Genomic DNA, 16,592 nt, shown 5'->3' with positions numbered 1-16,592 from the left:
ACAGGGCTTAGACTACTAGCACATTAACAGGAATGTTCTGGTTAGTTAACAGGGATGTTCTGGTTAGTTAACAGGAATGTTCTGGTTAGTTAACAGGAATGTTCTGGTTAGTTAACAGGAATGTTCTGGTTAGTTAACAGGAATGTTCTGGTTAGTTAACAGTAATATTCTGGCTAGATAACAGGAATGTTCTGGTTAGTTAACAGGAATGTTCTGGTTAGTTAACAGTAATGTTCTGGTTAGTTAACAGGAATGTTCTGGTTAGATAACAGGAATGCGCTGACTAGTTAACAGGAATGTTCTGGTTAGTTAACAGGAATGCGCTGACTAGTTAACAGGAACTGTGATCCCAAGTTATTATACTGATTGAAGTGCGGACAATGTTTCTCTGTCAATCTTAATCATCAGCATCTTTGAACAGTTGTTTCTGCTTTCTCTTCCAGGTCCAAGTACCACAAGTTAAAATATGGAACGGAGTTAAACCAAGGAGACGTGAAACCTCCCAGCTATGACTATGGTAGGACCACATGACCCTCTATCTATGGCGGTACTATAAATCCTAGAGAATGCAGCATTCGCATACCTGAATCCTGTCTGGCTGTGTAGACTTTTACACATGTCTTATCCAATAGTTTCACCATGTATTTTCCTGATAACTATCATGTAACAGCACTCTCTCTGATGGTCTCCATGTTCTGATTCCCTCCTGTCTTTAGGGGTGTGTCCTATTGGTCTCCATGTTCTGATTCCCTCCTGTCTTTAGGGGTGTGTCCTATTGGTCTCCATGTTCTGATTCCCTCCTGTCTTTAGGGATGTGTCCTATTGGTCTCCATGTTCTGATTCCCTCCTGTCTTTAGGGGTGTGTCCTATTGGTCTCCATGTTCTGATTCCCTCCTGTCTTTAGGGATGTGTCCTATTGGTCTCCATGTTCTGATTCCCTCCTGTCTTTAGGGGTGTGTCCTATTGGTCTCCATGTTCTGAATCCCTCCTGTGTTTAGGGATGTGTCCTATTGGTCTCCATGTTCTGATTCCCTCCTGTCTTTAGGGATGTGTCCTATTGGTCTCCATGTTCTGATTCCCTCCTGTCTTTAGGGGTGTGTCCTATTGGTCTCCATGTTCTGATTCCCTCCTGTCTTTAGGGTGTGTCCTATTGGTCTCCATGTTCTGAATCCCTCCTGTGTTTAGGGATGTGTCCTATTGGTCTCCATGTTCTGATTCCCTCCTGTCTTTAGGGGTGTGTCCTATTGGTCTCCATGTTCTGATTCCCTCCTGTCTTTAGGGGTGTGTCCTATTGGTCTCCATGTTCTGATTCCCTCCTGTCTTTAGGGGTGTGTCCTATTGGTCTCCATGTTCTGATTCCCTCCTGTCTTTAGGGATGTGTCCTATTGGTCTCCATGTTTTGAATCCCTCCTGTCTTTAGGGGTGTGTCCTATTGGTCTCCATGTTCTGATTCCCTCCTGTCTTTAGGGGTGTGTCCTATTGGTCTCCATGTTCTGATTTCCTCCTGTCTTTAGGGGTGTGTCCAATTGGTCTCCATGTTCTGATTCACTCCTGTCTTTAGGGGTGTGTCCAATTGGTCTCCATGTTCTGATTCACTCCTGTCTTTAGGGGTGTGTCCTATTGGTCTCCATGTTCTGATTCCCTCCTGTCTTTAGGGGTGTGTCCTATTGGTCTCCATGTTCTGATTCCCTCCTGTCTTTAGGGGTGTGTCCTATTGGTCTCCATGTTCTGATTCCCTCCTGTCTTTAGGGATGTGTCCTCATCATTCATCATCTTTATTCATAAGATACAGCTCTGTCTGTTCAAAGCATCAGCTCTCTGGAAGTGTTGAATAACCGGAGAGGTGTCGGGGGTGTGTGCGTCGGGGTGTGTGCGTCGGGGTGTGTGCGTCGGGGTGTGTGTGTCGGGGTGTGTGTGTCGGGGTGTGTGTGTGTCGGGGTGTGTGTGTCGGTGTGTGCGTGTTCATGTGCCTAAATTAGGCACGTCTCTCTCTTGTCCTCTCCCCTCTCTCCTAAATTACCAAGTAAGGGATGCACCGATATGACATTTTTGGCCGATATCCGATATTTTCCTTGACAAAATTAAACCAATATCGATTTATAAAACAATGTTGCGGCCTGTTAAGCATTCTAGTATAGTATAGACACACATGCAGCGGTCTAAGGCACTGCATCTCTGCAAAAGGCGTCACTAGAGTTCCTGGTTTGAAACCAGGCTGTATCACATCCGGCCGTGATTGGGAGTCCCATAGGGCGGCACACAATTGGCCCAGCGTCATTCGGGGTAGGCCTTCATTGTAAATAAGAATTTGTTCTTAACTGACTTGTTACATAAAGGTCACTCACACCACACTGACCAAAGAGTTATTTTGTTGGCGTTTACGTATGTCCCCATTACCAGTAAAACATCATCACAACCTATTTCTTTCACTTACCTGCTGTGCTGTTTTGTTGTTCAGTCGTTTCATTCTCAACCAGGATTTCATCATACATGTCAAACAGTGAAGTTTCAGCTCTGTCTGTCCGTGGTCTCTCTTCCTCTGTGCTTCACTGTCACTGTGTCCGTTTCCATCTTGTCTGTCTGTGGTCTCTCTTCCTCGGTGCTTCACTGTCACTGTGTCCGTTTCCATCTTGTCTGTCCGTGGTCTCTCTTCCTCGGTGCTTCACTGTCACCGTGTCTGTTTCCATCTTGTCCAGCCATGTCTGTCCGTGGTCTCTCTTCCTCGGTTCCCACTGTCACTGTGTCCGTTTCCTTATTGTCCAGCTGTGTATGTAACATTTCACGTAAACCCTGTTTCTGGTCTGCATCAAAGTAGCGGTCCTTGTGCCTAGGATCGTGCATGGTGGCGACACAGTCAAGAGGCTCAGAGAGAATGCCTGTTAAAGAAGTAGCGGTCCTTAGCACTGCCGCTAACACCTTAACACTGCCGCTAACACCTTAACACTGCCGCTAACACCTAAACGCTGCCGCTAACACTTTAACACTGCCGCTAACGCCTTAGTGCTCCCGCTAACACCTTAACACAGCCGCTAACGCCTTAGTGCTACCGCTAACACCTTAACACAGCCGCTAACGCCTTAGTGCTACCGCTAACGCCTTAGTGCTACCGCTAACACCTTAGTGCTACCGCTAACACCTTAACGCTACCACTAACGCCTTAGTGCTACCGCTAACACCTTAACACAGCCGCTAACGCCTTAGTGCTACCGCTAACACCTTAACACAGCCGCTAACGCCTTAGTGCTACCGCTAACACCTTAACACAGCCGCTAACGCCTTAGTGCTACCGCTAACACCTTAACACAGCCGCTAACGCCTTAGTGCTACCGCTAACACCTTAGTGCTACCGCTAACACCTTAACGCTACCACTAACGCCATAGTGCTACCGCTAACACCTTAACACTGCCGCTAACGCCTTAGTGCTACCGCTAACACCTTAACACAGCCGCTAACGCCTTAGTGCTACCGCTAACACCTTAACGCTACCGCTAACACCTTAGTGCTACCGCTAACACCTTAGTGCTGCCGCTAACACCTTAGTGCTGCCGCTAACACCTTAGTGCTGCCGCTAACACCTTAGCGCTGCCGCTAACACCTTAGTGCTACCGCTAACACCTTAACACAGCCGCTAACGCCTTAGTGCTACCGCTAACACCTTAACACAGCCGCTAACGCCTTAGTGCTACCGCTAACACCTTAACACAGCCGCTAACGCCTTAGTGCTACCGCTAACACCTTAACACAGCCGCTAACGCCTTAGTGCTACCGCTAACACCTTAGTGCTACCGCTAACACCTTAACGCTACCACTAACGCCTTAGTGCTACCGCTAACACCTTAACACAGCCGCTAACGCCTTAGTGCTACCGCTAACACCTTAACACTGCCGCTAACGCCTTAGTGCTACCGCTAACACCTTAACGCTGCCGCTAACGCCTTAGTGCTACCGCTAACACCTTAGTGCTGCCGCTAATACCTTAGTGCTGCCGCTAACACCTTAGTGCTGCCGCTAACACCTTAGCGCTGCCGCTAACACCTTAACGCTGCCGCTAACACCGGCGCTAACACCTTAACACTGCCACTAACGCCTTAGTGCTACCGCTAACACCTTAACACAGCCGCTAACACCTTAGTGCTACCGCTAACACCTTAACACAGCCGCTAACGCCTTAGTGCTACCGCTAACACCTTAACACAGCCGCTAACGCCTTAGTGCTACCGCTAACACCTTAACACAGCCGCTAACGCTTTAGTGCTACCGCTAACACCTTAACACAGCCGCTAACGCCTTAGTGCTACCGCTAACACCTTAGTGCTACCGCTAACACCTTAACGCTACCACTAACGCCTTAGTGCTACCGCTAACACCTTAACACAGCCGCTAACGCCTTAGTGCTACCGCTAACACCTTAACACTGCCGCTAACGCCTTAGTGCTACCGCTAACACCTTAACGCTGCCGCTAACGCTTTAGTGCTACCGCTAACACCTTAGTGCTGCCGCTAATACCTTAGTGCTGCCGCTAACACCTTAGTGCTGCCGCTAACACCTTAGCGCTGCCGCTAACACCTTAACGCTGCCGCTAACACCGGCGCTAACACCTTAACACTGCCACTAACGCCTTAGTGCTACCGCTAACACCTTAACACAGCCGCTAACGCCTTAGTGCTACCGCTAACACCTTAACACAGCCGCTAACGCCTTAGTGCTACCGCTAACACCTTAACACTGCCGCTAACGCCTTAGTGCTACCGCTAACGCCTTAGTGCTACCGCTAACACCTTAACGCTACCGCTAACACCTTAGTGCTACCGCTAACACCTTAGTGCTACCGCTAACACCTTAGTGCTGCCGCTAACACCTTAGTGCTGCCGCTAACACCTTAGTGCTGCCGCTAACACCTTAGCGCTGCCGCTAACACCTTAGTGCTACCGCTAACACCTTAACACAGCCGCTAACGCCTTAGTGCTACCGCTAACACCTTAACACAGCCGCTAACGCCTTAGTGCTACCGCTAACACCTTAACACAGCCGCTAACGCCTTAGTGCTACCGCTAACACCTTAACACAGCCGCTAACGCCTTAGTGCTACCGCTAACACCTTAACGCTACCACTAACGCCTTAGTGCTGCCGCTAACACCTTAACACAGCCGCTAACGCCTTAGTGCTACCGCTAACACCTTAACACTGCCGCTAACGCCTTAGTGCTACCGCTAACACCTTAACGCTACCGCTAACGCCTTAGTGCTACCGCTAACACCTTAGTGCTGCCGCTAATACCTTAGTGCTGCCGCTAACACCTTAGTGCTGCCGCTAACACCTTAGTGCTGCCGCTAACACCGGCGCTAACACCTTAACACTGCCGCTAACGCCTTAGTGCTACCGCTAACACCTTAACACAGCCGCTAACGCCTTAGTGCTACCGCTAACACCTTAACACAGCCGCTAACGCCTTAGTGCTACCGCTAACACCTTAACACTGCCGCTAACGCCTTAGTGCTACCGCTAACACGTTAGTGCTGGGCCTTAATGGAAGTTCTCCTACATGGAGAAGTGTCTCTGGCATCTACTTGAATGTCTATACCCATGGAACGGCTCTAATGAACTCATGATCAGGAGCCATAGAGGAAACAGGCCTCTATGAATTAGACCACGATGTACACTGGAGTTGTGTTGTGGTTGATGTTTCTCTCACTGTGTGATGTTGTGGTTGATGTTTCTCTCTCACTGTGTGATGTTGTGGTTGATGTTTCTCTCTCACTGTGTGATGTTGTGGTTGATGTTTCTCTCTCACTGTGTGATGTTGTGGTTGATGTTTCTCTCTCACTGTGTGATGTTGTGGTTGATGTTTCTCTCACTGTGTGATGGTGTGGTTGATGTTTCTGTCACTGTGTTATGTTGATGTTTCTGTCACTGTGTGATGGTGTGTTGTGGTTAATGTTTATGTGATTGTTGCTCAGCATGTTTCTCTGTGTTTCTACAGACGAGGTGATTGAGAATGAGACTCCTGGGTCCTTGAACAACCAGTTGTCCTGGAAACAAGGCCGTCAGCTCCTCAGACAGTGAGTTACTATACCATACCACTAACCCTGGAAACAAGGTCATCAGCTCCTCAGTGAGTTACTATACCACTACCACTAACCCTGGAAACAAGGTCATCAGCTCCTCAGTGAGTTACTATACCATACCACTAACCCTGGAAACAAGGTCATCAGCTCCTCAGACAGTGAGTTACTATACCACTACCACTAACCCTGGAAACAAGGTCATCAGCTCCTCAGTGAGTTACTATACCATACCACTAACCCTGGAAACAAGGTCATCAGCTCCTCAGCAGTGAGTTACAGTGAGTTACCATACCACTAACCCTGGAAACAAGGTCATCAGCTCCTCAGTGAGTTACTATACCATACCACTAACCCTGGAAACAAGGTCATCAGCTCCTCAGACAGTGAGTTACTATACCATACCACTAACCCTGGAAACAAGGTCATCAGCTCCTCAGTGAGTTACTATACCACTACCACTAACCCTGGAAACAAGGTCATCAGCTCCTCAGTGAGTTACTATACCATACCACTAACCCTGGAAACAAGGTCATCAGCTCCTCAGACAGTGAGTTACTATACCATACCACTAACCCTGGAAACAAGGTCATCAGCTCCTCAGTGAGTTACTATACCACTACCACTAACCCTGGACACAAGGTCATCAGCTCCTCAGTGAGTTACTATACCATACCACTAACCCTGGAAACAAGGCCGTCAGCTCCTCAGACAGTGAGTTACTATACCATACCACTAACCCTGGAAACAAGGTCATCAGCTCCTCAGTGAGTTACTATACCACTACCACTAACCCTGGAAACAAGGTCATCAGCTCCTCAGTGAGTTACTATACCATACCACTAACCCTGGAAACAAGGTCATCAGCTCCTCAGACAGTGAGTTACTATACCACTACCACTAACCCTGGAAACAAGGTCATCAGCTCCTCAGTGAGTTACTATACCATACCACTAACCCTGGAAACAAGGTCATCAGCTCCTCAGACAGTGAGTTACTATACCATACCACTAACCCTGGAAACAAGGTCATCAGCTCCTCAGTGAGTTACTATACCATACCACTAACCCTGGAAACAAGGTCATCAGCTCCTCAGACAGTGAGTTACTATACCATACCACTAACCCTGGAAACAAGGTCATCAGCTCCTCAGTGAGTTACTATACCACTACCACTAACCCTGGAAACAAGGTCATCAGCTCCTCAGTGAGTTACTATACCACTACCACTAACCCTGGAAACAAGGTCATCAGCTCCTCAGACAGTGAGTTACTATACCACTACCACTAACCCTGGAAACAAGGTCATCAGCTCCTCAGTGAGTTACTATACCACTACCACTAACCCTGGACACAAGGTCATCAGCTCCTCAGTGAGTTACTATACCATACCACTAACCCTGGAAACAAGGTCATCAGCTCCTCAGTGAGTTACTATACCACTACCACTAACCCTGGAAACAAGGTCATCAGCTCCTCAGTGAGTTACTATACCACTACCACTAACCCTGGAAACAAGGTCATCAGCTCCTCAGACAGTGAGTTACTATACCACTACCACTAACCCTGGAAACAAGGCCATCAGCTCCTCAGTGAGTTACTATACCACTACCACTAACCCTGGAAACAAGGTCATCAGCTCCTCAGACAGTGAGTTACTATACCATACCACTAACCCTGGAAACAAGGTCATCAGCTCCTCAGACAGTGAGTTACTATACCACTACCACTAACCCTGGAAACAAGGTCATCAGCTCCTCAGTGAGTTACTATACTCCCACTACCACTAACCCTGGAAACAAGGTCATCAGCTCCTCAGACAGTGAGTTACTATACCACTACCACTAACCCTGGAAACAAGGTCATCAGCTCCTCAGACAGTGAGTTACTATACCACTACCACTAACCCTGGAAACAAGGTCATCAGCTCCTCAGTGAGTTACTATACCACTACCACTAACCCTGGAAACAAGGTCATCAGCTCCTCAGACAGTGAGTTACTATACCACTACCACTAACCCTGGAAACAAGGTCATCAGCTCCTCAGTGAGTTACTATACCACTACCACTAACCCTGGAAACAAGGTCATCAGCTCCTCAGACAGTGAGTTACTATACCACTACCACTAACCCTGGAAACAAGGTCATCAGCTCCTCAGTGAGTTACTATACCACTACCACTAACCCTGGAAACAAGGTCATCAGCTCCTCAGTGAGTTACTATACCACTACCACTAACCCTGGAAACAAGGTCATCAGCTCCTCAGTGAGTTACTATACCACTACCACTAACCCTGGAAACAAGGCCATCAGCTCCTCAGACAGTGAGTTACTATACCACTACCACTAACCCTGGAAACAAGGTCATCAGCTCCTCAGTGAGTTACTATACCACTACCACTAACCCTGGAAACAAGGTCATCAGCTCCTCAGTGAGTTACTATACCACTACCACTAACCCTGGAAACAAGGTCATCAGCTCCTCAGTGAGTTACTATACCACTACCACTAACCCTGGAAACAAGGTCATCAGCTCCTCAGTGAGTTACTATACCACTACCACTAACCCTGGAAACAAGGTCATCAGCTCCTCAGTGAGTTACTATACCACTACCACTAACCCTGGAAACAAGGTCATCAGCTCCTCAGACAGTGAGTTACTATACCACTACCACTAACCCTGGAAACAAGGTCATCAGCTCCTCAGACAGTGAGTTACTATACCACTACCACTAACCCTGGAAACAAGGTCATCAGCTCCTCAGACAGTGAGTTACTATACCACTACCACTAACCCTGGAAACAAGGTCATCAGCTCCTCAGTGAGTTACTATACCACTACCACTAACCCTGGAAACAAGGTCATCAGCTCCTCAGACAGTGAGTTACTATACCACTACCACTAACCCTGGAAACAAGGTCATCAGCTCCTCAGTGAGTTACTATACCACTACCACTAACCCTGGACACAAGGTCATCAGCTCCTCAGACAGTGAGTTACTATACCACTACCACTAACCCTGGAAACAAGGTCATCAGCTCCTCAGTGAGTTACTATACCACTACCACTAACCCTGGAAACAAGGTCATCAGCTCCTCAGTGAGTTACTATACCACTACCACTAACCCTGGAAACAAGGTCATCAGCTCCTCAGTGAGTTACTATACCACTACCACTAACCCTGGAAACAAGGTCATCAGCTCCTCAGACAGTGAGTTACTATACCACTACCACTAACCCTGGAAACAAGGTCATCAGCTCCTCAGTGAGTTACTATGCCACTACCACTAACCCTGGAAACAAGGTCATCAGCTCCTCAGTGAGTTACTATACCACTACCACCAACCCTGGAAACAAGGTCATCAGCTCCTCAGTGAGTTACTATACCACTACCACTAACCCTGGAAACAAGGTCATCAGCTCCTCAGACAGTGAGTTACTATACCACTACCACTAACCCTGGAAACAAGGTCATCAGCTCCTCAGTGAGTTACTATACCACTACCACTAACCCTGGAAACAAGGTCATCAGCTCCTCAGTGAGTTACTATACCACTACCACTAACCCTGGAAACAAGGTCATCTGCTCCTCAGACAGTGAGTTACTATACCATACCACTAACCCTGGAAACAAGGTCATCAGCTCCTCAGTGAGTTACTATACCACTACCACTAACCCTGGAAACAAGGTCATCAGCTCCTCAGTGAGTTACTATACCATACCACTAACCCTGGAAACAAGGTCATCAGCTCCTCAGTGAGTTACTATACCACTACCACTAACCCTGGAAACAAGGTCATCTGCTCCTCAGTGAGTTACTATACCACTACCACTAACCCTGGAAACAAGGTCATCAGCTCCTCAGTGAGTTACTATACCACTACCACTAACCCTGGAAACAAGGTCATCAGCTCCTCAGACAGTGAGTTACTATACCACTAACACTAACCCTGGAAACAAGGTCATCAGCTCCTCAGTGAGTTACTATACCACTACCACTAACCCTGGAAACAAGGTCATCAGCTCCTCAGTGAGTTACTATACCACTACCACTAACCCTGGAAACAAGGTCATCAGCTCCTCAGTGAGTTACTATACCACTACCACTAACCCTGGAAACAAGGTCATCTGCTCCTCAGACAGTGAGTTACTATACCACTACCACTAACCCTGGAAACAAGGTCATCAGCTCCTCAGTGAGTTACTATACCATACCACCAACCCTGGAAACAAGGTCATCAGCTCCTCAGTGAGTTACTATACCACTACCACTAACCCTGGAAACAAGGTCATCAGCTCCTCAGTGAGTTACTATACCACTACCACTAACCCTGGAAACAAGGTCATCAGCTCCTCAGTGAGTTACTATACCACTACCACTAACCCTGGAAACAAGGTCATCAGCTCCTCAGTGAGTTACTATACCACTACCACTAACCCTGGAAACAAGGTCATCAGCTCCTCAGTGAGTTACTATACCACTACCACTAACCCTGGAAACAAGGTCATCAGCTCCTCAGTGAGTTACTATACCACTACCACTAACCCTGGAAACAAGGTCATCAGCTCCTCAGACAGTGAGTTACTATACCACTACCACTAACCCTGGAAACAAGGTCATCAGCTCCTCAGTGAGTTACTATACCACTACCACTAACCCTGGAAACAAGGTCATCAGCTCCTCAGACAGTGAGTTACTATACCACTACCACTAACCCTGGAAACAAGGTCATCAGCTCCTCAGTGAGTTACTATACCACTACCACTAACCCTGGACACAAGGTCATCAGCTCCTCAGACAGTGAGTTACTATACCACTACCACTAACCCTGGAAACAAGGTCATCAGCTCCTCAGTGAGTTACTATACCACTACCACTAACCCTGGAAACAAGGTCATCAGCTCCTCAGTGAGTTACTATACCACTACCACTAACCCTGGAAACAAGGTCATCAGCTCCTCAGTGAGTTACTATACCACTACCACTAACCCTGGAAACAAGGTCATCAGCTCCTCAGACAGTGAGTTACTATACCACTACCACTAACCCTGGAAACAAGGTCATCAGCTCCTCAGTGAGTTACTATGCCACTACCACTAACCCTGGAAACAAGGTCATCAGCTCCTCAGTGAGTTACTATACCACTACCACCAACCCTGGAAACAAGGTCATCAGCTCCTCAGTGAGTTACTATACCACTACCACTAACCCTGGAAACAAGGTCATCAGCTCCTCAGACAGTGAGTTACTATACCACTACCACTAACCCTGGAAACAAGGTCATCAGCTCCTCAGTGAGTTACTATACCACTACCACTAACCCTGGAAACAAGGTCATCAGCTCCTCAGTGAGTTACTATACCACTACCACTAACCCTGGAAACAAGGTCATCTGCTCCTCAGACAGTGAGTTACTATACCATACCACTAACCCTGGAAACAAGGTCATCAGCTCCTCAGTGAGTTACTATACCACTACCACTAACCCTGGAAACAAGGTCATCAGCTCCTCAGTGAGTTACTATACCATACCACTAACCCTGGAAACAAGGTCATCAGCTCCTCAGTGAGTTACTATACCACTACCACTAACCCTGGAAACAAGGTCATCTGCTCCTCAGTGAGTTACTATACCACTACCACTAACCCTGGAAACAAGGTCATCAGCTCCTCAGTGAGTTACTATACCACTACCACTAACCCTGGAAACAAGGTCATCAGCTCCTCAGACAGTGAGTTACTATACCACTAACACTAACCCTGGAAACAAGGTCATCAGCTCCTCAGTGAGTTACTATACCACTACCACTAACCCTGGAAACAAGGTCATCAGCTCCTCAGTGAGTTACTATACCACTACCACTAACCCTGGAAACAAGGTCATCAGCTCCTCAGTGAGTTACTATACCACTACCACTAACCCTGGAAACAAGGTCATCTGCTCCTCAGACAGTGAGTTACTATACCACTACCACTAACCCTGGAAACAAGGTCATCAGCTCCTCAGTGAGTTACTATACCACTACCACTAACCCTGGAAACAAGGTCATCTGCTCCTCAGTGAGTTACTATACCACTACCACTAACCCTGGAAACAAGGTCATCAGCTCCTCAGACAGTGAGTTACTATACCACTACCACTAACCCTGGAAACAAGGTCATCAGCTCCTCAGTGAGTTACTATACCACTACCACTAACCCTGGAAACAAGGTCATCAGCTCCTCAGTGAGTTACTATACCACTACCACTAACCCTGGAAACAAGGTCATCAGCTCCTCAGACAGTGAGTTACTATACCACTACCACTAACCCTGGAAACAAGGTCATCAGCTCCTCAGTGAGTTACTATACCACTATCACTAACCCTGGACACAAGGTCATCAGCTCCTCAGACAGTGAGTTACTATACCACTACCACTAACCCTGGAAACAAGGTCATCAGCTCCTCAGTGAGTTACTATACCACTACCACTAACCCTGGAAACAAGGTCATCAGCTCCTCAGACAGTGAGTTACTATACCACTACCACTAACCCTGGAAACAAGGTCATCAGCTCCTCAGTGAGTTACTATACCATACCACTAACCCTGGAAACAAGGTCATCAGCTCCTCAGTGAGTTACTATACCACTAACCCTGGAAACAAGGTCATCAGCTCCTCAGTGAGTTACTATACCACTACCACTAACCCTGGAAACAAGGTCATCAGCTCCTCAGACAGTGAGTTACTATACCACTACCACTAACCCTGGAAACAAGGTCATCAGCTCCTCAGTGAGTTACTATACCACTACCACTAACCCTGGAAACAAGGTCATCAGCTCCTCAGACAGTGAGTTACTATACCACTACCACTAACCCTGGAAACAAGGTCATCAGCTCCTCAGTGAGTTACTATACCACTACCACTAACCCTGGAAACAAGGCCATCAGCTCCTCAGTGAGTTACTATACCACTACCACTAACCCTGGAAACAAGGTCATCAGCTCCTCAGTGAGTTACTATACCACTACCACTAACCCTGGAAACAAGGCCATCAGCTCCTCAGTGAGTTACTATACCACTACCACTAACCCTGGAAACAAGGTCATCAGCTCCTCAGTGAGTTACTATACCATACCACTAACCCTGGAAACAAGGCCATCAGCTCCTCAGTGAGTTACTATACCACTACCACTAACCCTGGAAACAAGGTCATCAGCTCCTCAGACAGTGAGTTACTATACCACTACCACTAACCCTGGAAACAAGGTCATCAGCTCCTCAGTGAGTTACTATACCACTACCACTAACCCTGGAAACAAGGTCATCAGCTACTCAGTGAGTTACTATACCACTACCACTAACCCTGGAAACAAGGTCATCAGCTCCTCAGTGAGTTACTATACCACTACCACTAACCCTGGAAACAAGGTCATCAGCTCCTCAGTGAGTTACTATACCACTACCACTAACCCTGGAAACAAGGTCATCAGCTCCTCAGTGAGTTACTATACCACTACCACTAACCCTGGAAACAAGGTCATCAGCTACTCAGTGAGTTACTATACCACTACCACTAACCCTGGAAACAAGGTCATCAGCTCCTCAGTGAGTTACTATACCACTACCACTAACCCTGGAAACAAGGTCATCAGCTCCTCAGACAGTGAGTTACTATACCACTACCACTAACTCTGGAAACAAGGTCATCAGCTCCTCAGTGAGTTACTATACCATACCACTAACCCTGGAAACAAGGTCATCAGCTCCTCAGTGAGTTACTATACCACTACCACTAACCCTGGAAACAAGGTCATCAGCTCCTCAGTGAGTTACTATACCACTACCACTAACCCTGGAAACAAGGTCATCAGCTCCTCAGTGAGTTACTATACCACTACCACTAACCCTGGAAACAAGGTCATCAGCTCCTCAGTGAGTTACTATACCATACCACTAACCCTGGAAACAAGGTCATCAGCTCCTCAGTGAGTTACTATACCACTACCACTAACCCTGGAAAAAGGCCATCAGCTCCTCAGTGAGTTACTATACCATACCACTAACCCTGGAAACAAGGTCATCAGCTCCTCAGACAGTGAGTTACTATACCACTACCACTAACCCTGGAAACAAGGTCATCAGCTCCTCAGACAGTGAGTTACTATACCACTACCACTAACCCTGGAAACAAGGTCATCAGCTCCTCAGTGAGTTACTATACCACTACCACTAACCCTGGAAACAAGGTCATCAGCTCCTCAGTGAGTTACTATACCACTACCACTAACCCTGGACACAAGGTCATCAGCTCCTCAGACAGTGAGTTACTATACCACTACCACTAACCCTGGAAACAAGGTCATCAGCTCCTCAGTGAGTTACTATACCACTACCACTAACCCTGGAAACAAGGTCATCAGCTCCTCAGTGAGTTACTATACCACTACCACTAACCCTGGAAACAAGGTCATCAGCTCCTCAGACAGTGAGTTACTATACCACTACCACTAACCCTGGAAACAAGGTCATCAGCTCCTCAGTGAGTTACTATACCACTACCACTAACCCTGGAAACAAGGTCATCAGCTCCTCAGTGAGTTACTATACCACTACCACTAACCCTGGAAACAAGGTCATCAGCTCCTCAGTGAGTTACTATACCACTACCACTAACCCTGGAAACAAGGTCATCAGCTCCTCAGTGAGTTACTATACCACTACCACTAACCCTGGAAACAAGGTCATCAGCTCCTCAGTGAGTTACTATACCACTACCACCAACCCTGGAAACAAGGTCATCAGCTCCTCAGTGAGTTACTATACCACTAACCCTGGAAACAAGGTCATCAGCTCCTCAGTGAGTTACTATACCACTACCACTAACCCTGGAAACAAGGCCATCAGCTCCTCAGACAGTGAGTTACTATACCACTACCACTAACCCTGGAAACAAGGTCGTCAGCTCCTCAGTGAGTTACTATACCACTACCACTAACCCTGGAAACAAGGTCATCAGCTCCTCAGACAGTGAGTTACTATACCACTACCACTAACCCTGGAAACAAGGTCATCAGCTCCTCAGTGAGTTACTATACCACTACCACTAACCCTGGACACAAGGTCATCAGCTCCTCAGTGAGTTACTATACCACTACCACTAACCCTGGAAACAAGGTCATCAGCTCCTCACACAGTGAGTTACTATACCACTACCACTAACCCTGGAAACAAGGTCATCAGCTCCTCAGTGAGTTACTATACCACTACCACTAACCCTGGAAACAAGGTCATCAGCTCCTCAGACAGTGAGTTACTATACCACTACCACTAACCCTGGACACAAGGTCATCAGCTCCTCAGTGAGTTACTATACCACTACCACTAACCCTGGAAACAAGGTCATCAGCTCCTCAGTGAGTTACTATACCACTACCACTAACCCTGGAAACAAGGTCATCAGCTCCTCAGTGAGTTACTATACCACTACCACTAACCCTGGAAACAAGGTCATCAGCTCCTCAGTGAGTTACTATACCACTACCACTAACCCTGGAAACAAGGTCATCAGCTCCTCAGTGAGTTACTATACCACTACCACTAACCCTGGAAACAAGGTCATCAGCTCCTCAGACAGTGAGTTACTATACCACTACCACTAACCCTGGAAACAAGGTCATCAGCTCCTCAGTGAGTTACTATACCACTACCACTAACCCTGGAAACAAGGTCATCAGCTCCTCAGACAGTGAGTTACTATACCACTACCACTAACCCTGGAAACAAGGTATCAGCTCCTCAGTGAGTTACTATACCACTACCACTAACCCTGGAAACAAGGTCATCAGCTCCTCAGTGAGTTACTATACCACTACCACTAACCCTGGAAACAAGGTCATCAGCTCCTCAGTGAGTTACTATACCACTACCACTAACCCTGGAAACAAGGCCATCAGCTCCTCAGACAGTGAGTTACTATACCACTACCACTAACCCTGGAAACAAGGTCATCAGCTCCTCAGTGAGTTACTATACCACTACCACTAACCCTGGAAACAAGGTCATCAGCTCCTCAGTGAGTTACTATACCACTACCACTAACCCTGGAAACAAGGTCATCAGCTCCTCAGTGAGTTACTATACCACTACCACTAACCCTGGAAACAAGGTCATCAGCTCCTCAGTGAGTTACTATACCACTACCACTAACCCTGGAAACAAGGTCATCAGCTCCTCAGTGAGTTACTATACCACTACCACTAACCCTGGAAACAAGGTCATCAGCTCCTCAGACTCAGTGATACTATACCACTCAGACAGTGAGTTACTATACCACTACCACTAACCCTGGAAACAAGGTCATCAGCTCCTCAGACAGTGAGTTACTATACCACTACCACTAACCCTGGAAACAAGGTCATCAGCTCCTCAGACAGTGAGTTACTATACCACTACCACTAACCCTGGAAACAAGGTCATCAGCTCCTCAGTGAGTTACTATACCACTACCACTAACCCTGGAAACAAGGTCATCAGCTCCT

General features: G+C 47.2%; 1 protein-coding gene across 1 annotated transcript in view; it reads left to right on the top strand.

Annotated features, from left to right (window-relative positions):
- Nucleotides 1–16,592, top strand: part of LOC135529397 (striatin-like) — a 75,658-nt gene that overhangs the window by 24,713 nt on the left and 34,353 nt on the right. The window contains exons 3-4 of the mRNA XM_064958165.1: nt 444–517; nt 5,984–6,062. Coding sequence (XP_064814237.1) covers nt 444–517; nt 5,984–6,062 — 153 coding nt within the window. The remainder of the gene's footprint in view (nt 1–443; nt 518–5,983; nt 6,063–16,592) is intronic.

This window comes from Oncorhynchus masou, unplaced genomic scaffold, assembly GCF_036934945.1.
Source record: "Oncorhynchus masou masou isolate Uvic2021 unplaced genomic scaffold, UVic_Omas_1.1 unplaced_scaffold_1159, whole genome shotgun sequence".
Lineage (NCBI taxonomy): Eukaryota > Metazoa > Chordata > Actinopteri > Salmoniformes > Salmonidae > Oncorhynchus > Oncorhynchus masou.
The sequence above is the reverse complement of the archived record's forward strand: the minus strand, read 5'-3'. Positions and strand labels throughout refer to the sequence as shown.